The following is a 24,196-nucleotide window of genomic DNA, read 5'->3' as shown; positions in this document are numbered from 1 at the left end:
CTGACATGAACTCTGGTGCCCTGTATTTAACCACCTCCCATTGGTGGGGAGGCCTGAGGGCACTCAAGAAAAGAATAAGCAGGCTACCAAGATGAGACTTGATAGCCTGTGACTATATAGAGGGGGAGGAGGTCGCCCTTTGTCATAGACCTAGCAGAGGGGAATAAGGTGAAAGTGGGAGGGAGGGAGGAATAGGAGGATACAAGTGATGGCATAACAACTGAGCTGTAATCTGAATAAATTAATTAAAAAAATTTAAAAAACAAAGATGTTTAGAGATGAGTGGACATCTAGGGAAACTGAAGCATGGATGTGGTGTCTCCTCTCTTCATGACAGAGGACACAGGGTCCTAGGCAGGTTACAGGTGAAGCCACAGGTTTCTCTACCTGGGTTAAGTCCATGCTCTGAAATGCCTGTCCTTCCTTTCGTTCTTCAGCATTATTCCTGTCCCACTGCCTGTTGCTGGTAAGAACTTAGTTTCTGTACCCTATGGATTGTGGGAATATGTGTAACAGCATTGACAGAACACTGCAGTAAGCACTCAATTTTGATTACTTAGTTCCAAACAGGAATAGAGTTTTAAAAACCTACAGCAACAAATTCATTGACTTATATTTGTATTTTGTGCTTGTAGAAAGATAAGACCAACAGGGATAGAGAGCAGAAGCTATGTTCTGAGCATCTTCCAAAAGTGATCCAATGAGGCTGCGCTATAGCTGGGTGCTGTGTGAAATCCTTGTGGGCTAGCTGTCATTCTCCAAAGAATCTACATTAAGAGAACTGGTCCAGGCAACCAGGGTGTCCACTTCGTCTTCCAATGGTGCTTCGTATTCACTTTCTTCTGGTGAGTTTTTATTTTTCCACTCCTGTGGTACTTCATAAACCTCTTCTTCACTTTCCGTTTCATAATTATGAGAACCTTCAGCTGTGGTGGGAAACATGAGAGAAATGTATTGGACTTAGTGGGAAAAAACAATGAGAGATCTAATGCTGATAATCATCTGAATGAGGACATACATCCTTTAAAAACTTTTATAGAAACTGTTGTGTATTGAATGTGTGTACGTGCGTGTACATGCATGTGTGTGTGTATGTGTGTGATGTTTATATATGTAAATACAGTGTGTGCAAAATCCAGAAGACACTGCTATATCCCCTGGAGCTGGAAGGTTGTGAACACCCTCCATGGGTGCTGGCAACTGAATAGCTGTCACAAGAGCAGTAAGAGCTTTTTAACTGCAGAGCCATTTCTCCAGCCTTCCTCCCTTTTAAAACCTTCTAAATGATATGTTTTACACTCTTCTCCCAACCTTTTTGTTATTCATTAGCTCATCCTGGGGACTTATACTTACTATATAAGTGCTGGCTTACACTTACATCTTTTTAAAAAATAATTATTTATTTATTATTATGTATACAGTGCTCTGCCTGCATGTACACTGGCAGGCCAGAAGAAGACAAAAGATCACATTAGAGGTGATTGTGAGCTACCATTTGGTTGCTGTGAATTGAACTCAGGACCTTTGGGAGAGCAGGCGGCGCTCTTAACCACTGAGCCATCTCTCCAGCCCCTTACAGGTACATCGTAGGGAAAGGCATTCTACCTTGCTCAGACTGAAGATAGAGGTACTTCCCCAGTTCCAGCCTTAAAGTTCTCAAAAGACTTATGACACTGTGAGAAGAGGATTGGCTAAGATGTGCCAGAATTCCTGGCACCCAGAACTGTGAAACACTAAGTGTGTGTTGGGTAATTTGTTAATACAGCAAAAGAAATCATAGGATGATGTGGCCAAGAGAGAAGTGCTGTTAGACTTTTTGGGAAACCTCTAGAAAGGTTAGCATGGGCTGAGTTTGCCTTATGAGAACTTTGGGAAACCAGAGGTGTTTTGGATTTTTGGACTGTCTGCGCACACGTAACGAAATCTCTTGTGATAGCCCAAGCTTACACACAAAACTTACCTGTGATTGGGGGAGGGATAAATATGATCAGAACACACTGTATGTAATTCTCAAAGAACTAGTAATAATTTAAAAACGTTTCACATATAACTTATGAACTGATGGTAATTTTGTACATGTAAGTAATTTTATACATAGATCAGCAGGGCAGTGGAGTTTTTTCTGGTATCAGTTTTCGCATGAGAGATGCTCATCCTTTATCTGAACTGAATGGAAGAGGATGCCTAGGTACTAGAATGTTAAGAGGAAGGAATAGTGTTAGAAGTTGGAAGTGAAGAAACTGTGCTTTTTAAATGTTAAAATAAAGCAGGAGAGCTGGGGAGATGACTCTGCAGTTAAGAACATGCATTCTTTTCTCAGAGGACCAGAATTAAACTCCTGGCATCCGCACCAGGCAGCTTACAACTGCTTGTAACTCTAGCTCCAAGGGATACTCCTAACTTCAGGCACATGCACATAGACAGACATACACACATGTACATGTAAATAAATAACGGTAAATTTTTTTAAAACAGAAAAAATAGGGGCCTGGAGAGATGGCTCAGTTGTTACGAGCACTGTCTGCTCTTCCTAAGGTCCTGAGTTCAATTCCCAGCAACCACATGGTGGCTCACAACTATCTATACTCTCTAATGACCTCTTCTGGCTTGCAGGAATACATGCAGATAGAGTGCTCAAATACATAGAATAAATAGAATCTTTTTTTTTTAAAGAAAAAAAATGCAGATAATGAAGAAATGTGACCCACTAGATGCAGGGACAAGGGTTAAGAAATCTTACTGAAAAAGACAGATAGGTTTGAGAAAATCAAGGAACCCCAATTTCACCCTAAAGGAAATGGGAAGTGATGAAGTCATTTGAAATCTGGTGACAATAGCAGATGCGAGCTGTAGGAGGCAGTTTGAAAAAGCATAGACAGACATCACTATACTTATCAACGTGAACAAATGACCTCATCTACATGTGAAAATGGTGACGATGCAGGAAGGCAGAGGCTGTGTGAAGGGAAGAGAGAGACCTCAAGGAAAAAATAGAGAAGGCTGGAACGAACTGTGTCTTACCAGCCCTTACGGATCCCTTAGTCTGTGGGGAGCCATGAAGGGAGTTGACAGGATGGCCATTCACAGGAGGAACCGAGTGTACTTACCAGGATGAGGAGGAAGAGAGGGCACTGCTGAGGCAGTGCAAAGGCAGCCAGGACAGTGAGAGGTAGTAGGGGAAGGGGTTGGAGTGGGGTCCTTAGAACAGTGAGTGAAGGAAGCTGTTGTGGCTGGCACTCATACACTGAGATGGCTTAATGATCAGGTGGCAGGGGGCATCTCCAGCTAGTGCTTTTTAGGACTCTCCAGCCTACAAGGAGATTTTTACACACAGAGCGCGTGGTCAGAGAATCCCCTCAGCTGGAGCAGTTATTAGAAGGAATATTTACAGAACCTCTTCTGGGGACACAGCCCCAGCCCCAGCTGAGTGGGAAGTGACTGACTCCAGAGCCGACTGTGAAGAGTCTGGTTCTAAGTCCTGTGACCCCATATGCCAAGCTGCCCTCTCCTTCCTCGGGGACTTCTGCTTTAGTTATGAGCTCTCTCTTCCATCTCATGACCTGCATTTCATTCCCAACTACCCACAGTTTCACTGAAAAATTGGGTTTTAAACACAAAAACCTACAATAGATGCTACTTTTTTCCTCTCAACCATGTTGCCAACATGAAACATCAGGAGTCAGTGTCCAGGCCTTTTTGGGTTTGGCTACTTTTTCACAGTTTGAAGCCTAGCATTGACTTTTCAAATTGTATATTAACATATTAAGGAGCATAGTAGGCTTGAAAATACAAAATCTAGTCCAATTTTAAAATCTTCAACTCCTATATAATTAGTTTATTGAACTGATTTTGGTAGAGTTGAAATAATACTCTTTAAGCTGCATGTACTCAAACTTATTTGAGTTGAGCAATAGTTTAAGTTTATAATAATAAACAATAGTTTAGATAGAAAAAAAAGCTAAATCCAATTTACTTGGAGATGGGTGGACAACCTTCTTTTTGAAGAAGCGATTGTTACTGCGTTGAGGCAATTTATTTTCTCTAGCGAACTGGCACTTAGTGAGCCCAAACCTGTAAAACAGGAAAACAGAGGCATCTATAAACTGTGGGAGATGAATTACACTTAAGGAAGATAAATCAAGCAGGTGGAATGAAACAGAAAGATAGAACAGTGTCCTGGAACGATGGGCTTGGGACATGACGTCATTCTGAATGTTGACCAACCATGACTTTTTATTTCAGTGTGCACTTTCCAGTGGAACAGTAGTGAGAGAAACAAATGTGCTGGGGATTAATGGTAAATGCTGTCATATTGCAAAGGTAAAAACAGCATGCTGCATAGCTAGGGCCACCATGAGAAATGACCACAAACTTGGTTTTGAAATGCCCTCTTTGCCTCTTTCCTGCATATGTGTGGGACCTCCAGTGGATGCCTGCAACCACGTCCAGTGTCAGGTCCCACCTGTGCAGCCTCCATACATACCTGCATACACTTAATGCCTTTTATGTCTTGTGCACTAACTTTTGACACTGACTGTGCTGTGAGGGGCAACGGCACTAAGACACATTTCTGTTTCTCTCTTCACAAACAGAAGATTCAAAGGTAACCCTCCACATGGTTAATCAGCAAAGGAATTTGCTGATTAAGCCAGACTTTCTCTTTGCAGGAAGCAGTTTACAGCTTCTTTGGCATGTCCAAATTACATCACCATTACATCATGCTTTGGAAGCTACTGTTAAGGAAAGCAAGTGCTTTCTGAGATACTATCATGGTGCCTGATGACCCAGTCAGCTACTGAGTGGCATGGGTGGATAGCGTGTGGTGGAGTGCTGGACTGAGGGCCAGGTCTCACTCTGGGTGAGAAGGTGGGCTAAGGGGCTGCCATTTTATCATGTTACTCAGGATGCATGCATTTGAAGAATGCTTTTTTCCCTAGATTTTCCTACTTAATCTTTATAAACTGTGGTTGACTTTGGATGGCTGAACTGTGGGTAAAGGACTACTGCAGCAGACACTTTTTCCTCAGAGAGCTTGAGAGGCTGGAGGTCCGGGTTTGGCCTCTTCCTTCTGAAGGTTCCAGGCAGGAATCCAAAAGAATCCTCCTTGTCTACAGCCAGCTTCTATTGGCTCCCTGAAGCCCTTGCCTCATCGTTTCAACCTCCGCTTCCACTCCACGGAGCTACCTTCCCTGGCATATCTCTGTGTCCTCCCCTTCCCCCAAAACAAAGTCCAGCCAGGCCTCACACTCCATCTATTTATGTCTCAGCTTCCTGCCTCAGAGTGCAGGGATTTCAGGTGTGTGTCACCATGTCCAACCTTCTTTTCTCAAGGCCAACGTCCTGGCTGTAGAACACTCCTCTGTTCAGTGGGGTTTCGCTGTAACTAATTACATTTGTAGACATTGCTTTTCAATCATCTTAGTATGAGATGCAGCCAGGGGAAAGGTAAGAATGGAGAGGGAGGGGTCTCTATTCAGCCCACTACAACAGGAGGTTGTTTTAACAGAAAGAAATCTTAACTTCTGGAAAAGTGACCAAGATGGTAAAGATGGTGGAGAGCCTAAGTCATGCTACCAAGACTATCCGAGGGACCAGTCCAGATGTGAAAATTTCCTTAACAATTATGGAATAAATAATAGTTTGTTCACTTTGTTTTGTTTTGCCTCTTGTGAAAAACTTATTAGTGAAAATCAAGAGACATAGAGATGAGGCATTTGCTGGATGGCGTTGATTCCTCACAGATGTGTTTTATTAAGTCGAGGAAGATCTCCACGCCCCCTGCTCTTCTGTTTTCTTTAGCCCAGGCTGGCCTCCTGCCTCAGTCTCCTAAGTACTGAGGTGACAGGTGAGTGCCACTGTGGCCAGCTCTTTCCTTTTGCATTTATGCACACGACGCACACTGAGTCCCACTTTACATGTACTTGGCTTTCCCATCATGTTAACACTTTGCGACAGGTGCTGGCGGCTGCTCCTTCCTAATCTGTTTTCTGAAAGATTTTGTGTACATTTCTGTTATTTTCCTAAGTGTGTAGGAAAATTCTCCAAGGATACCATCTGAGCTTAGTGCTTTTTGCAGGTATTTTTAGGCCTAGATTCAATGTGTCAGGCATGTAATTATTTAGGTTATCCATTTGTTTTCTTTCCCTTTTCCCTGTAGTACTGATGATCAAACCCAAAGCCTCATGGGTGCTGTACAAGTGCTGTGCCAACGAGATTCCCCACAAGCCTTTACCTAGTTTTTTTTCTTTTTGGTTTTTTCAAGACAAGGTTTTTCTGTGTACCTCAGGCTGTCTTGGATCTTTCTCTGTAGACCAGGCTAGCCTGAAACTCAGAGATCTGCTTGCCTCCGCTTCTTCAGTGCTGGGATGAAAGGCGTGCGCCAACACTGACCAGTTGTCTATTTTTAATTCTCATTGGCTATTGTCTTTCAAGAAATTTCTTCATTAGATTTATTGATCTGAGAGCTTTATTTCAGAAAGATAACATTTATTGGGTATAGGATGCAAGCTGGACAGTTTCAAGCAGTTAACGGTGCTTGAAATAATAATATTTTGCCTGCGTGCTTTCTGACATGATGCTATTGGATGTTATCATTTATTTTCTACATATGAATTAAAAATCCTTTGCTAGCTTGTAGTATCTGTGTGTGTGTGTGTGTGTGTGTGTGTGTGTGTGTGTGTGTGTGTGTGTTTTGTGGTGCTAGAGTTAAAACACAGTGTCTCATTCTTGCCAAACAAGCCCTTTAACACTGAGCCAGGCTGATTTGCTGTTTTAAGATTTTTCTCATCTCTGAGTTCCAGAGATTTGATTAGCATAGACTTTGGTGTTTCTGAATATTCCTTATCCTAGGATTCATGAAGTTTCTTGGTATGTGACTTCAAGATTTTCATCAAATTTGGAACGATTTCAGCCTTAACAGTTTCTTCAAATATTTTTCTGTCCCTTCTTCTGAACCCATTCAATTACCCAAGTCCTCTTTTGTTTGGTGATTGTCCCATGGCTCAGTTGTGCTCATTAGTCTCTTTTTGGTCTTCCCCATATTAGTTTATATGAATCTAGTTCTTTAAAATATTAAGTTAAAGTTAGCATACAAATAGGTTTCATTTGCATATATGTCTATGTGTTCGTTCTATCTATCTATCTATCTATCTATCTATCTATCTATCTATCTTTCTATCTAATTAAACATCATTATCTATCTTCTTATGTCCTCTTCACACCCTAAATGTTACAGGAGTTTTTTGAAGTTCATGTTGAGTCTGTAGATCAATTTTGGTAAAATTTTCACAATGTTAGTCTTCACATAACTCATTTTCACAATGTCAGTTTGGCCAATTTGGGACTGTGCAAGTCCTTTCCGTCTTCTAATGTCCTCTGTACTTTCTTTAGTCTCTTAAAGTTTTCATTATAAATGTCATTTACCTCCTCAGGTTCATTCCTAAGTATTTTATTTTTATTGGGAATGGGATTTTTTTCTGATTTTTTCCTTAGTATGTTGGTATACAGAAAGGCTACTGCTAGATTTTGCATGCTGATGTTGTCTTCTATTACTTTTCTGAAAATGCTATTCTTTTAAAGACTATTCTGGTACATCTTTAGGACTTCTGGAATCTAGGATCATGCTATTTGCAAGAAGGGGAATTCTCACTTCTTTTCCTATTTATACCTCTTGTTTTTCTTTCTTGTCTATAACTTTAGCTGAAGCATCAAGCCCTATTTTTAACTCTTGCTTCATGTGTGAGAGGAAATGCTTCTTGTTTTCTATGTTGTATAATGGTGGCTCCAGCTTCGTCACGTAGCCTTTATTATGTTGAGGTATCTTCCTTCTGTTTCTAGGTTCCTCAAGGCTTCTGTCATGAAGGGTGCTGCTGAACTTCATCAAAGGCCTTTTCAGCATCTGTTGAGATGTTTATACATTTTCAAATCTACTTATGTATGGTATATATTTAGATGGAACACCTCACATCCCTGGGAAAAAATCAACTTGGTCATGTCCATGATCTTCATATTGTGTTCTTGAATTTGATTTACAAGTATTTTACAGGGAACCTTTTCATCTCTGTTCAGCAATGATATTGGTCTACTTTTCTTTTTTGCTATATCTTTATCCAGTTTGGTATTTGGTTACAGCTGGCTTGACAGAGTGAGTCTGTTAGCATTTCACTTGCATTTGAGTATATAATTTTTGTTTTTTCGAGAGACAGGATTTCTTTATGTAACAGTCCTGACTGTCTTGGGACTCTCATTGTAGACCAAGCTAGCCTCAAACTCACAGAGATCCGCCTGCTTCTGCCTTCTGAATGCTAGGATCAAAGGTGTGCACACAGCGCCCAGCTGTGTTGCTGGATCTAGCGCTCTTGGTTAGCAGTGACTCCAGGGCTTGAGATGCATCGGTCCATGCTTTCCTGGCTTTGTGGGTGGTGGGGAGAGCTCTGACAGGATTCTCAGGTACTAGCTTTGGAACTTGAGTTGTTGCTTCCGTTGTTTCGCCTTTCTCTAATGCATACAACATGTGCAGGCCAGAGAGCGACCTTGGGTGTCATTCTCAGAAATGCAGCCAACCTCTTTTGAGCAGGGACTTTCTGTGGCCTATAGGCTCATCAATCAGGTTCAACTAGCAGGCCAGTGAGTGTCAGTAATTCTCCTGCCTGTACCTCCCTGCTCTCGGTCACAGGCACATGCCACCATGTCTGGCATTTTTACATGGGTTCTGTAGATGAGACTCAGGTTCCTTTGCTCAGAAGGCAAACATTTTACCAACTTAGCCACTCCTACTTCTCCCTCCCTTTCAGTGTATTTTTTTAAAAACCATGCAGTTAATTTACAATATTGTACATTAAAGGAATATGTTTGAAGATCACACAGAAAGTTCAAAAGCTACACATGAAACATTTACCGAGAGGTTCTTATAAAGTGAAGAACAGAATTTGGCAGACTGTTATGGTTGGTAAATATTACGCAACCATTAGCTAGAAATAAAACAAAATCATGCAAATGAGTAGAATTTCAACAAATTCAAGGCTAAAAACTTTCACTTAATAGCTAAGTTATCATATTGCTGAAAGACTAGCATGTAAGAATGGGAATTTATAAAACAAATCAGTTTTTAAAAGTCCTCCATGAACAATAGGCTTTCAATAATTTCACATGAAAACCATCAGAAGTTATTTTTCAAATTATGTTCATGATAGAACTGTATCATCAATAGAGATACAGATTAAATATATCACTTTTATATAATAATTTATTGTGTTTAGAGGAAGTCTCATTTTTTTACCTTGGGAACAAAGGTGAAAGAAAGGCAGTCGGTTAACTTATGATCTAGTAAAAGTTCTTGGTGGGAGCAAATCGTCATTGTAGAACGAGGGTCCACTAACTGTGTAAGGACCAGATTCTGTCAGCTGAACCCTCAGTGTCTGAGTGTAAACTTTAGACATGCTCAATTAAAGATGCCCTTCTAGGCAGTACCTCCTTATTGACAGTTCTGAAGATGCTCACGAAGAGGCTCTAATTACATCTCCTGTAGAGTTCACTGTTGTGGCTGCAGGACATTTAGACACTCAGAGTGGGCCAACTGGTAAGTTGTGTTCCTTCCACAGTTGACATACTGGTACCTCTCCTGCGATATTTCCTCAGAGTATCCAAAGTATGTTGTTGTTACAGTAACTTGCATCATGAGTATTATGTTGTGTACTGTGATGGAGATCAGTGTACAGAATTCATACATGTAACTCATTGCCTCTGCAATAACTATGAGTACTGTATAGTCATCTGATTCATATCAAGCAGACTGATACCGATGTTAGGTATGTTGTTTGAGCGTGCCTTCCCAAGAACTGTTTTTGAAAACTGAACTTGAGCAGTGATGTTTTCAACTTCAACGGAATAATAGTTATTGCTTGTTATATTTAGTGTGTTTGTAATGTTTAAATATATAGTTTGCTTCTGAAAATTACAACTGACGTAGGCTGATTTTACATTAATATACTTCACATCAATAAACAAAGGAAAAGAAAAAACACAGCCAATCCAGAGAGGAGCAGGTAGACAAATACAGATGCCATCACATACAGCTTTGTTCTTCTTGGCCATAACTGCTGATCACTGTATGGAATCAAAGCCACCAGCTGGTTTTCTCACCCCCTAGGAATTCTTCTTGTTCCTTGGCAAGTGGGTCAAATGACACTATCTCTTCCAGTAAGTTCCACATACCGAAACTGAGACACATCTCCACTTCTTCCATCTTCATTTTGCACTTCACTGCTAACCAATCCACTCCTCCTATTGTCTGTCGATGTGGCCCCATCATAACCATCTTCTTTATTTGAAAGCAAAGGTAAATGAGAAAGAGACTTTCCCATGTTTGAGGTTTTAAAGGGAATGTGAGATCCCCTTAGTCTCCTCTCTGGGTTCAATGTTTATGTCTTGGCTTTGGGAACTCAACAGGGTTCTCAGATGGTGAATAATCAGTTCCTTTTCCCCTCCGTCAGGCTGATTCCTTTTGTGAAGGGGGAAAATGTGCACCATCGCAGTTTTCAGTGGTCTTGTCGCCAACGCTAGACTGGCAGCTGACTTCTTCTCTGGTGTTAACAAAAGCAGAGTGGTGGTGGCTCCCGCTTTTAATCCCAGCACTCGGGAGGCAGAGGCAGAGGCAGGCAAATCTCTGTGAGTTTGAGGCCAACCTGTCCACAAAGTGAGTCCAGGACAACCAAGGCTACACAGAGAAACCAGTTTCAGAGACTTAGTCCATTATCATCATGGCGGGAAACATGGCAGCATGCAGGCAGACATGGTGCTGGAGAAGAAGCTGAGAGTTCTATATCTGGAAAAGCAGGCATCAGGAAATGAATTTGCCCTTTCAACTTTTAATATTATTTCTCTTATCTCTACTTTTTGCATCTTGACTAAGTCATATAGAGGTTTTTCTATGCTCATGCCTATTTGGGGTTCTAAGAACCCTCTGTTTTAAATGTTCACTTATTTTTCTAGATTTAGAACATTTTCTACTCTAATTTCATTGAATAGATTAAAAGACTCTTAGTTAGTTAGGCCTTTTGATCATATCCCGGAGTTCCTGGGTGCTGTGGACATGCCCTGTTTTTCCTTTATGGCTATTTGAGCACAGTGTTGTCATCCTTGCGTGATATTCTTTCTTCTCTTGGTTGAGTGTATTTCTGGTACATCCCACTCTGCTGCTACTTGGTTGCCTAAGTTCTTAATTTTCAATGTTTCCCCTTTCTCTTTTATTTACTACATTTTTAAGCTCACTAAAGATTTCTTCTACAGTGTTTTTCTGGTCTTTCAATAGAAGAGGGTGTGTAGGTGCCTATACAGATATTAATTTTAGTGGAGTTTCAAGTTATAAATACACATTTATATATAAATTTTAATATACTAATAAGACACACACACACATATAATTTTTAGAGAGAAGATATAGTTAATCCACCTTAATCTTAAACTCATGATCCCCCTGCCTCAATCTCCCAATTGCTAAGCTTCAAGTATGCACCATTATACCCATCCTCCATACAGTAAGTTTCTTTTTTTCTTTTTTACCAAATTGATTTAGAGAAAGGTAAAACAATGGAAGCAGCAACTCAAGTTCCAAAGCTAGTACCTGAGAACCCTGTCAGAGCTCTCCCCGTCACCCACAAAGCCAGGAAAGCATGGAGTGACGCATCTCCAGCCCTGAAGTCACTGCTAACCAAGAGTGCTACGTGCAGCTATAGATGATCTGTATTCTTCTGCACGTCTTCCTTTTCTTTCTTCCACATTTTTCATGGCTTTATTTTAATTGAAATGGATTTTTTTCTCCCATAGACATATTCTGATCATGGTTTCTCTTCCTCATCTCCTCCTGGGTCCTCTCCACCCACCTACCCATTCAACTCCATGCCTTCTTTCTCTCTCTTTAGAAAACAAACTGGCAAATAAGAAAACAAACCAGAGTAGAAAACTAAAGACATAAATAAAAATCCTGGGGTGTACATACACATGCCCAGAAAACCACAAAATCAGAAATCATAAATATATAAGCAAAACATCAGTAATGATAAAAAATGCTTAGACAAAGCATTATGAGACAAAATAAAAATATCCAAAAGTATTGAGTTCATTTTGAGTTGGCCATCTTCTATCAGATGTCAATATCGTTGCTCTAAGGTCCACAACTACTAACTTCATCATCAACCTTAGTGACTTCCGCTCTGGCTTCGAATCTCCTGCTTATATTCATGACTACTCATTTTATATGGGAGAATAAAAGCTGTAATTTTGTGTTGTCACGTTTTGGATTGTCATACCTTCCTTTAAACGTGGTGGTGCTTTGCTGTGACATGTAATTCAGTACCTTTGAATCAGCTTGTGACTTCTAGGGCTCGTTTTAGGTTTTTATGGTTCCTGTTTAGTCTTTTCCTGGGGACTAGACATGACCTCTCTTAAGCCATCTAGTGCTCATTCTTGCTCTCTATCAAGACCTAATTGATGGAGCCCAGGGCGGCTTTGAACTCTCTGTAGCTGAGAACGACCTTGAACTTCTGACCTTCTTGCCTCTGCTTCTCAAATTCTGGGATCACAGGCCTGTGCTAATGGACGCAGCCATCCAGAGCCTCAGGGACAGTAAGGTCTCTCTACCCAGGGTCACATGATTACACAGGAATAACCAGCTCTTTGTCAGCCAAGAGTTATAAAAATCATTAGGACTTTACTTTCTGTAGGGTAAATATGACTTCAAAAACTCTAACAATTGACTTTCATATTTTGTTCCTACTGCTATACCTCTGTCTTAAAGAAAATCTGACTTAAAATAGTTTATCACACATGTACGTGCATGTGTGTGTGGGTCATACACAGAGTACAGAGCAAATGTGCAGGTCAGAGGACAACTTCTGGGCAGTGGTTCTCACCTTCTACCTTGTTGAGGTAGAGCCCCTCTTGTTCCTGCTGCTCCAGATTAGCTGTCCTGGAAACTTCTGGGCAATTCTCCTGTCTCTGCCTCTAAGCTGATGAAAGGAGTCTAGATTACAGATGTGTACCACTGCAGTAGGTGTTTTATGTGGACTCCAGGGGGTGGGACTGAGGTAGTCAGGCTGGTACAGTTAGTGCTTTTCCCACTGGCTGCCACCGTTGCTCTCTGGCTTAACCATCTGCAGTGCTATGGTGGGGCCAGCGCTTGGGAAACAGAGGCAGGAGTAATAAGAGTGCAAGATCAAGACCCAGATAGTTCAAGGATAGCCTGCACCAATGACATAGTGTTTCCAAATTATAAAAATGAAATGTTTGCTGCTACGAAAGAAATGCAAATTAAATTATGACACAAGATGCCATAATTACCCAGTGAAAAAAGTAAAACAAACACCCTTAACGCTTGCTCACTTTAAATTCTTACATAATTTACAACAAGCCCCTGAAAAGTAGGTTTATGCAGACAGCGGGAATCATGAAATTATTTTGTCCTTCCGCAAACAACCCAACCCAATGAGATTTCTTATCTTCCTTCTCAATCTTCCTCCTTCCTTGCATCTCAAGTAGTGGGAGGGTGTGTGTGTGTGTGTGTGTGTGTGTGTGTGTGTGTGTGTGTGTGTGAGAGAGAGAGAGAGAGAGAGAGAGAGAGAGAGAGAGAGAGAGAGAGAGAGAGAGAGAGAGAGACTAGAGCAGGCCAGAGCTCTTCAGACCTGTAGCAGAATCAGAGGAAATTTAGCAGAGAAGTGGATGGCAGCAACCTCAGCTCTGCTGTTGACACCATGGTCTACCAAATCCTCTGCCACAGCCACGAAGCCACACGAAATCGGTGAAACCAACTATCTCCATAAGAAGAGCAGAAAGGAATCAAAAATCCATTAAAGGACATTTAAGTAACTAGATACGGTTATCTTCAAGAGGCGCTCACGCCACCGAAGAGGACAGCGAAGCAGCCCTCCTCTGAGACAGCAATTCCACACACCAGACACAGCCTGACCTAAGATGTTCGAGAACACATTGCACTCCGGTTCTGCCAGGACATCCTTCGAATCACACCTTTCCCCAGCTCCAGCCCCGCCCCCTCCCAGCCCTCGATGACCACCCTGCTTAAGCTTTGTTTTTTAACCCCCACTCCTTACCCCCCCCCCTTTTTAAAAAAGCTTTATAACATACAGATACATTCTAATTTCCTGGACAGTTTCACAGACAAATAGAGGGCATTAGGAATGGCTCAGCACCATCAGGTGTCGGAAGTAAACTAGAGGGAAAGAGGATCAGAGCTGAGCGGGTGCACTATGAAGTATGCAGTTCAGACTCTCTGAAACATCTACGGAGAGAGAAAGTACTGGCCTGGGAGGAATTGTTGCTTATTACCCTCTTTGCCTTTCTTTGTTTTGTGGTCTGCAGGTCAAAACCGGGGTCTCAGGAATGCTGGGAAAGTGTTTTGCCACTTGGTTTTTAGGATATATTCTCTTACAGCATCTGACTCCAATTGCAACTCATGAAGTAACTGATGCAGGCCTCGAACCCTTGACCCTCCTGTCTCCCACCCACCAAGTGCAGGAACTGTTTATGTGTGCCGCTATGCTTGGAAGAACTCATTTTTACAATTTTTTTTCTTGATTCTATTTTCCCCTTATTTATATCTTAGAATATGAACTGTTGTTCACACGATGCCAATTCTCCCTTTAAACACAAGATGGCACTCGAGGTCTAGTCTTTCGGGAATAAAAATGCTGGATTTTCTAAAAAAAAAAATTCACCGTGTAATTATGTAAATCTATGAGAATGATGTTTAAATCCAATCACTCTGAAAAGAGTGTTAAATGAATATGTTTCTACAGAGCTGGAGGAAAAGGGAATCAGCTGTTCCAAGAGAAAGATTATTTGTGTTTTATGAGTTTAAATACTACCCTCCCATACACACATAAAGGAAAGAAAAAAAGAAAGAAAGAAAGAAAGAAAGAAAGAAAGAAAGAAAGAAGCCCACAGCCAGTTAAAATCAGATGTAAACATAATACATAGTAACTTCAAAACACAGGACAAGGAGTCCAGGATGTGTTCTGTAAATACCAGAAGGCATACATCGGTATCTGACATAACACAGGTATTCATCTCCTTTTCAACAGACCAAAGTGAGATTGTCTAAGAATCAACCTTGATGTTGACGTACACACACAAATCTCTTTCCTTAAAGGAGGATGTGATTCACTGTTGCCTGCATGCAGACAGGATATGGATACTTAGGGAAACTTTAAAGCTTTGGGAAGTATGTCCTGGTAGACAAGTAGGAAATACTTAATTCTCAAATAAGATTTGTGCTCATCAACACAATTTGAGGGCTCTTGATGCCTTAATTTTTTCTTACACAGGTAAATTAGGGAAAATTCTTCTAGACGGAAGTGTCAGAGGTGGTGACGCATTGACAATGGAGGAAGGAGCCTGGGTTTGATGCTGTGCGATGGGGCAGGCTGAGTGACGGGATGTGGGCTGGTTAGTTGTTGCTTTGTTGGATGCTGATGTGCATCTTTGGGTGTTATATTTATACCATTGCCTGTCAGCTCCGACGGAACGTTAGGGATGGCGGAGAAATGCCTATCGAGTGGATACTGTTCTCGCACATGACTTCCTGTTCTTTCTGTACCTCTCTTTAGCTTTGTCACTGTGACAAAATGCCTGAGATTATCAACTAAAAAAAATGGTTTCTTTGTGGATCATGGTTTCAGTTCATAACCACTTGGTCCTATCACTTTGAGCCTTTGACAAGGCAGGATGTATTATAGAGAAACAAAGCTGCTTACTTCATGATGATCAGAAAGCAAAAAGAAGAATGGACTGGAGTCTCAGTGTTCCCCCCAAAGCATGCCTCAATCATGTGACTTCCTTCCACTAGGGCCTTCCTCCTGAGAATCCCACTAACTCCTGGTAGCACCACAGACCAAGCCTCCAGCATGGTCTACTGGTTTGCTTTACTGTTGTTGTGATAAAACAGCAGGGCCTGATGCAACTTGGTGGAGGAGAGGGGTTATTTGGCTTATCAGTTACTGTCTTTAGTCATGGAATGTGAAATCAGGAAGTCAGAGCAGGAACCTGGAGACAGGAACTGAAGCAGAGGCCATGAATGAACACTGCTTACTAGCTTACTCCTCGTGCTCTGCTAAGCTGCTTTCTTCTATCCCCCAGGACCATCTGCACAGGGGTCATACGGCCTCCATAGGCTGGACCCTCCTCTAGCAATTAGCTAGCAAGAAAATGCCCTACAGACTTACCTACAGGAATCTGATGGAGGCATTTTCCTGATTAAGGTTTCTCTTCCCAGATAACTCGAGCTTGTATCAAGTTGACAGAAAACCAAGAGGGACGCATGGTCTTCAGGGAACACCTAAGACTTGGACTGCAACAGTCTGCCATGTATGCGTGGGGGCAATATTCTTTTAAGAAGAGACTATATACTGAGCCTAAGTCTCCACCAGAATCAATAGCTTAGGTAACTTGCTGGCTGCTAGAACTTAGACTCTGGATAGAGATTGCTTCTGTTGCTAGGGGAGTTACCATTTGCTGTAGTGTGCTGCAGGCTCGCATGGGAATGAATACACAAGGGCACACTAAAGGACAGCCTTTGTTACTTCTGATTTCATGTGCTCTCCGGTTTTCTTGAGAAAATGAGCACAAACCACAGATCAGATATTAGATTCATTTTGTTTCCCATTTCCTTATTCTTAGGAATAAGGCGCTTATGAATATTCAAATGACAGTCAAGGTAGTATTAAACAAAGCCTTAGAAATGAACACCAAGTCACATGATTGAATGCTGAGTATTTATGATCTGATTATGATCATGAGTTTATAGTCACAGTAACTAAAACACATGTAAGAGTTTAGAATTTGCATAAAATATTTATGAGGGCCATATTTCCAGTTTTCAATCCCTGTTTATGGATTATGCCTTAGATCTCCCAAACAGAACCACACTGTCTACATCACATACCTTCAATTTCAGGGTTTTTTCCCTAAAATTTATTCTATTTAGTTCTACTGTTAAATGGCGAGACAAGATATTATTTTTTTGCATTTTTTTCCAACAAAATTAAACTACTATGTACTGTGTACTACACTGAGGATTGGGAATGCAGAGCTATGGCAATCCCCCTAGCCTGGATACTTCCATATGGACAGGTAAATCTGAACAGCATGGGCTCTGACTGAGACAGGGCAGCATACTACAGGAGAAGTGACAGGGAAACTGGGACACCTGAGCACACAAAGGACAGTTTCACATGGAGAAGTGTGTGCTGGGTCCTTGTCACCCTTATGGGGCACTGTGCCAGTCTGAAGAGAGGTAGAACGGAGAATGCAAGTTACAGGCACAATGGTACTAGATACATGTGGTCAGCTACATGTTATTTTTCAACTTGAGATAAACTTACATTTTTTACATATTTCTGCCAGAGATTATTTTCATTCTGTGGAAAGCTGGGGCGGGGGGGGGGGGGCAGAAACTTCTATATTCTTCCCTCCTCAGGAACTGATGTTTCTTGGATTTCATATGCTAAACTTTAAATATGTGGTATCATTCAAGAAACTCGATGTAAAATAGCTTTGCAAGGAAGGCAATGTTATGGCCAGGGCAACACATTCTGAGAGGGTAAGAACCCCACCTTCTCCTCCCCCTGCTAGTTCAAAGGAAAGGTTTTCCTTCTCTGAAAGGATCATGAGCCATAGAAGAAGCAGAAGAAACAATTCCAAGTCTTATGGGCATGTCTCTGTGCAAGGCAGCATTAGAAGCATTTACATATATTGAAATAGTGAATCCTCAAGACCTCTTTGGAAGGCAGATGCTATTGAATGAATACAACTGAAGAACAAAGAAGTCACATATGATGCTCAAGGTGCCAGAGGTGATAAGCAGACAGGTCAGGACTCAGCTCCAGGGACCTGCTCTTACACACATGCATCCCAGGCTATCATTTGACTCAGACCAAGATGTAACCCTGGGTACTAGTAAAGCCTCTGCAGGGAGAGACACTTTAGGTAAAAGGCACCAATGGAGAAGGAATCTTAGGTCTTCATTGAAGGGTGAGAAAAATAATTGAGTATGGTATTTCTGGGTGAGAAGGGGGACAACAGGAGAAGGGGGACAACAGGAGAAGGGGGATAACAGGAGAAGGGACAACAAGAGAAGGGACAACAGGAGAAGGGACAACAGGAGAAGGGGACAACAGGAGAAGGGGACAACAGGAGAAGGGGACAACAGGAGAAGGGGACAACAGGAGAAGGGGACAACAGGAGAAGGGGGATAACAGGAGAAGGGACAACAGGAGAAGGGGACAACAGGAGAAGGGGACAACAGGAGAAGGGGACAACAGGAAAAGGGGACAACAGGAGAAGGGGACAACAGGAGAAGGGGGATAACAGGAGAAGGGACAACAGGAGAAGGGGACAACAGGAGAAGGGGGACAACAGGAGAAGGGGACAACAGGAGAAGGGGACAACAGGAGAAGGGGGACAACAGGAGAAGGGGGATAACAGGAGAAGGGACAACAGGAGAAGGGGGACAACAGGAGAAGGGGGACAACAGGAGAAGGGGGACAACAGGAGAAGGGACAACAGGAGAAGGGGACAACAGGAGAAGGGGGACAACAGGAGAAGGGGGATAACAGGAGAAGGGACAACAGGAGAAGGGGACAACAGGAGAAGGGGGACAACAGGAGAAGGGGGACAACAGGAGAAGGGACAACAGGAGAAGGGGGACAACAGGAGAAGGGGGATAACAGGAGAAGGGGACAACAGGAGAAGGGGGACAACAGGAGAAGGGGACAACAGGAGAAGGGGACAACAGGAGAAGGGGACAACAGGAGAAGGGGGACAACAGGAGAAGGGGACAACAGGAGAAGGGGACAACAGGAGAAGGGGACAACAAGAGAAGGGGACAACAGGAGAAGGGGGACAACAGGAGAAGGGGGACAACAGGAGAAGGGACAACAGGAGAAGGGGACAACAGGAGAAGGGGGACAACAGGAGAAGGGGACAACAGGAGAAGGGGACAACAGGAGAAGGGGGACAACAGGAGAAGGGGGATAACAGGAGAAGGGACAACAGGAGAAGGGGACAACAGGAGAAGGGGGACAACAGGAGAAGGGGACAACAGGAGAAGGGGGACAACAGGAGAAGGGGGACAACAGGAGAAGGGACAACAGGAGAAGGGGGACAACAGGAGAAGGGGGATAACAGGAGAAGGGGACAACAGGAGAAGGGACAACAGGAGAAGGGGGACAACAGGAGAAGGGGGATAACAGGAGAAGGGACAACAGGAGAAGGGGACAACAGGAGAAGGGGGACAACAGGAGAAGGGGACAACAGGAGAAGGGGACAACAGGAGAAGGGGGACAACAGGAGAAGGGGGATAACAGGAGAAGGGGACAACAGGAGAAGGGGACAACAGGAGAAGGGGGACAACAGGAGAAGGGGACAACAGGAGAAGGGGGACAACAGGAGAAGGGGGACAACAGGAGAAGGGGACAACAGGAGAAGGGGACAACAGGAGAAGGGGACAACAGGAGAAGGGGACAACAGGAGAAGGGGACAACAGGAGAAGGGGACAACAGGAGAAGGGGACAACAGCAGAAGGGGACAACAGGAGAAGGGGGATAACAGGAGAAGGGACAACAGGAGAAGGGGACAACAGGAGAAGGGGACAACAGGAGAAGGGGACAACAGGAGAAGGGGACAACAGGAGAAGGGGACAACAGGAGAAGGGGACAACAGGAGATGGGGACAACAGGAGATGGGGACAACAGGAGAAGGGGACAACAGCAGAAGGGGACAACAGGAGAAGGGGGATAACAGGAGAAGGGACAACAGGAGAAGGGGACAACAGGAGAAGGGGACAACAGGAGAAGGGGGACAACAGGAGATGGGGACAACAGGAGAAGGGGACAACAGGAGAAGGGGACAACAGCAGAAGGGGACAACAGGAGAAGGGGGATAACAGGAGAAGGGACAACAGGAGAAGGGGACAACAGGAGAAGGGGACAACAGGAAAAGGGGGACAACAGGAGAAGGCAAAGACAGAGGTAGGTGAGGAAAAGCATCTTTCCTAGATGCTATGCAAGTAAGAGTCTCAACTTTCATTTTTTTCTAGTAATGAACTAATGAGTGAATAATTAATAAGGACAGAGCCACTGTCCTAACGTGTGGTAAGCAATGGGCTCTACCACTGAGACGCATCTCCAACTCTGATTTTGTGTTTAAACAGGGAATGTCAGTGTAAGGTACATCTTTTCAAACATGTTAAACAGAGATGACAGGCACGATGGTACACATTCGTAGTCTCTGGACTCAGGAGGTTGCGACAAGGAGCATAGTGAGTTTGAATTTAGACCAGGTTACAAAGTTCAAAGCTGGCCTTGCCTCAAGAAATCAGGGGCTGGGTACTTAGCTCAGTGATCGAGGGCTTGTCAAACAGTTCAGTCGTCAACAGCACTGATGCCTCCTTACCCTGCTGTGATGGCTGCTTTCAGCTGTTAGCTTGGTTTAGAATCATGAAGGAGACACACTTCTAGGCATATCTTATTTCCAGAGCGATTTGCCTGAGGATGGACCTTGGCTGTGAGTAGCACTCCCCCATGGGCTGGGGTCCTAGAGGGGCTAACATGAGAAAAGGAGGACACAAACTGGGCACCAGCATTCGGACCCCCTGCTTCCCAGCTATGGACACAATGTGACAACCACCATGCTGTCCCACTTTCTGCCTCCCCATCCCAATGGCCGCTTCCCTCACACTGTAAGCCAAATCAAGCACTTCCTTTCTTAACACTCTTTCCCTGGGTGTGTGTTCACAGAAATGAAAAAAGTTAACTAACACATACCCCCTTACAGAAACCCAAAAATACCACAAAGGAAGCTGGGGACAGGGCTTGACAACTAAGAGAGCCTTCTGCTCTCTGAGAAGACCACAGTTCAGTTTCTAGAACCTACACTGGACAGCTCACAACTACCTGTGTCTTCATCACCAAGGGGACCGGACATACATATATGTACACGTGCATACACACATACACACTCATACATAACGGTAAACAATGATTCTTTAAAGAAACAGCAAAACACTGGCACAACAACGCATTATGGCATACCTACACAATTACTCACTTGGAAATATTTTCTACTTGAGCCTCTCAGCTGAGTACTTTATCACATATTATGTATTTTGATGGACATTAAGAACATTGCTGATACTTAGCTGGAAAGAAGCTGAATTTTGCTATTCCTTAGGTTTTGACTCTGCTTGCAGTCATTTGTATATACAAATATTTATGCCACTATATAATGTACACATATGTAAAATCTTTTAAAAACTTTATTCAAAGTGTGTTTTTTTCCCCCCGACTACTCAATTTCGCCATTTATAAGATGCAAATAACATTTGATCTATATATACTCTCATCAGCCACCAGATGGCATAAGGTGTGAGTGTTTTGTTTTGACAGGGTCACTGCACATAAGTTGGCCCATAAACTCAAAATAATGTATTTTGAAGTGTTCTAGCATTCAAACAGCTCAGCTTTTTCAGCCACATGTAGAAGTGAGTGACTAAGTTGAAATTGACGTGGTCCTCGTTTTTCTAAATCTTGGGGTTCTGTGAGATGCTGGCACTTCATAATGAACCAATGACCAAACCAGTGAAACAAAACAGTTCTGTCACAGGAAATAGGAAAGGAAGTCATGTCAAAGCAATGACCATCTTAGATTCTGAGTAAATTTTTCAACTGCAAAGGAAACTTGAAACATGCCGTCAAGGAAAAAAAATGTTTGTACTCTTTCAAATTCAGCATAATACATTTTTTTTCTCCTGCCTATAATTTATGCTGTAAGCAGAAAAGTAATACAAAAACTTTTCTTCATCATGGGCCAAAGAACAGTTGTTGGTAAACTTTTCGGGGGGAAAGGATAGAAAAACATGCTTGACTTTCCCTCAAATTCATAATATATTGCATTGCTTAATGATCTTGCATTTCCACTAGAAAACCACAGAATACTGCCTGCTGACAGCAGGAGCTGAAACGTGAGATGAAGGGTGTGAGTGCAACGGGTCTGCCCTCCCCAGGTCTCATGGCAACACAGTTGCTGAGCACTGTGAAGAAAGCACACTGTTCATATGCTTTCTCTCCTATGTGGAATCCAGAAAACACACACACACACACACACACACACACACACACACACACACACACACCTCACACACGCACACACATGCACACACACATGCACACACAGAATTACACACACGCACACACAGACACACACTCACACACTGATACACACAAATTTACTCATACACACAACACATACACTTACACACATTTACACACACACTACACACTTACATATATGCTCACACATTTGCACACACAGATACACACTCACAGACTCATACATACACAAACTTACTCACACACACACCCCCACACACATGCACACAGTAAAAGTAGAAAGGAGACTGGGAAGACAAAGGGGTCTAGCAGAGAGATGTGCAGGGAGAGAAAGAAAGTGTTTAATATGGTCTGAGTATATGTTATAGTTAAGTAAAATCATTACAAAAACCATCACTTTTTACAGTAAATACATGCTTTTTTGTTGTGTGTGTATGTGGGATGTGTGTGCATGTATACCTGCATGTTAACGTGTGTGGGGGTGCTAGTAGTTGCCATCTGATGTCTTTGTTGGTTGCTCCACTATGGTAGGGTCCCTTGCTTAATTTGAATCTCTCCAATTTGGTCAGTAGAGAAAGTATCCCAGCTTGACAGGGGCCCCTGTCTTCATCTTCTGAGCACAGGAGTTACAGGAGGACCACCAGGCCACCCTGGCATTTACGTGGTGCTGGGTATCTAGACTTTGGTCTTTATACTTGCATGGCAAGCACTCTATTCCCAGACCTTCTTCAAATAAAAATTTAACTTATACAAGAATAAAGATAATATATTATTTCTTGTAATATATATATTATATATATCACATATATATAGTTTCTAAATGAGAACTCTTTGGGAAAACCAAATTGGAGCTATGAGAAAAATGAACAAGTAATTGGTGATAACTAACTTGGAAGAGGACTGGCTGGGCTCTTCATTGTGACTCATGCCCCATCTCCATGCTTGCCAGGTTTCCTACCTGAGTTGCTGGGAAAGGAAAGCATACTTTCTTATCATTGTTCTCATGCTTAGGAAAGGCACAGGTTGCTGCTATTCCTGGGACTTCTGCTAATGGCTCAGTAGATGGCAGAGAGCAGAATCACTCAAGGTCAACACCATCATGAATTCAAGGCATTTGGGATGTCTTACTTCAACTTCCATTGCTTAGTATGCTGCAGTTCCTGTCGCTTCCATTTGTAATACTTTCCCATGAAACTTGGATCTCCAACAACTGAAATAAAATGATTAAAAAAAAAAAGAAGTATTCATATACAGTCTTTAATATAGTTCAGAGTTGAGAGTAACTCACTTGTCATTAAGTGAGTTTTACTTATGTGTGGCACTTTAAGTATGTGGCAATTGCGCACATTGTGTAGTTCATGTTACAATGTTTAGGGACTTTGCAAATGTTGTCTTTTTATAGGAACTGTGTAATACTCAATATTGCTTGAAATAAGTACATTGTGAATTGGAAATTATTTTCATTATAATGACATCTGTTTATATACCATTTATGCAGTTAAATAAAATTTATGGGAGACCATTATTTTAGACCAAAGAAAGTCCTGCTCTATGCCCCAATACCAACACAAGATAAAGTTCCTCAAGCCATGCAGTGGTGGTGCACACCTTTACTCCCAGCACTCGGGAGACAGAGAAGGCAGATCTTTGAGTTTGAGGCCAGCTTGTTCTATAGAGAGAGGTCTAGAACAGCCAGGGCTACACAGAGAAACCCAGTCTCAAAAACAAAAACAAAAACAAAACCGTGGAGTTCCTCATTTTATACTCAAGGCATCATGCATATTTCAGGCAAACAGAAGACTCCACAAACAAACCCCATTCCTAGCAAGCAACTGGAAGGGACCTTCTGCCCTCTACTTGCAAGAAAACCAAACTTTTTGTTTCCTGGTTCCTGTTCCTTAGTTAAAATGTACCTAATTGGTGATTCACCACCAAAGTCCAGTTCCATCTTTAAACTTGAAGAACCTTTGTATCATATTAGTAACAATGTATTAAGATAACTCATAACAACTACAGCCTTA

At 42.4% G+C, this 24,196-nt stretch overlaps 1 protein-coding gene and 1 pseudogene across 5 annotated transcripts in view; both read right to left on the bottom strand.

Annotated features, from left to right (window-relative positions):
• Nucleotides 1-601: 601 nt before the first annotated feature.
• Nucleotides 602-24,196, bottom strand: part of UBE2U (ubiquitin conjugating enzyme E2 U) — a 66,969-nt gene continuing 43,374 nt past the window's right edge. For 3 of the 4 annotated variants that reach the window (XM_084787042.1, XM_084787043.1, XM_084787044.1), the window contains exons 8-10: nucleotides 23,304-23,385; nucleotides 3,974-4,071; nucleotides 602-926 (exon numbers count right to left, since the gene is read on the bottom strand). In XM_084787042.1, the coding sequence (XP_084643168.1) occupies nucleotides 745-926; nucleotides 3,974-4,071; nucleotides 23,304-23,385 (362 nt within the window). In that variant the 3' untranslated portion in view covers nucleotides 602-744. The remainder of the gene's footprint in view (nucleotides 927-3,973; nucleotides 4,072-23,303; nucleotides 23,386-24,196) is intronic. The other variant, XM_084787045.1, reaches the window with a different exon arrangement.
• LOC311599344 (transmembrane protein 106B-like) lies at nucleotides 9,326-11,288 on the bottom strand (annotated as a pseudogene). Its single transcript has one exon. The product of its transcript is annotated as a transmembrane protein 106B-like (transcript).

Source organism: Acomys minous, assembly GCF_964271855.1.
Source record: "Acomys minous genome assembly, chromosome: 6".
In the NCBI taxonomy this organism is placed as follows: Eukaryota; Metazoa; Chordata; class Mammalia; order Rodentia; family Muridae; genus Acomys; species Acomys minous.
This window is presented reverse-complemented; position numbering and strand designations above follow the sequence as displayed.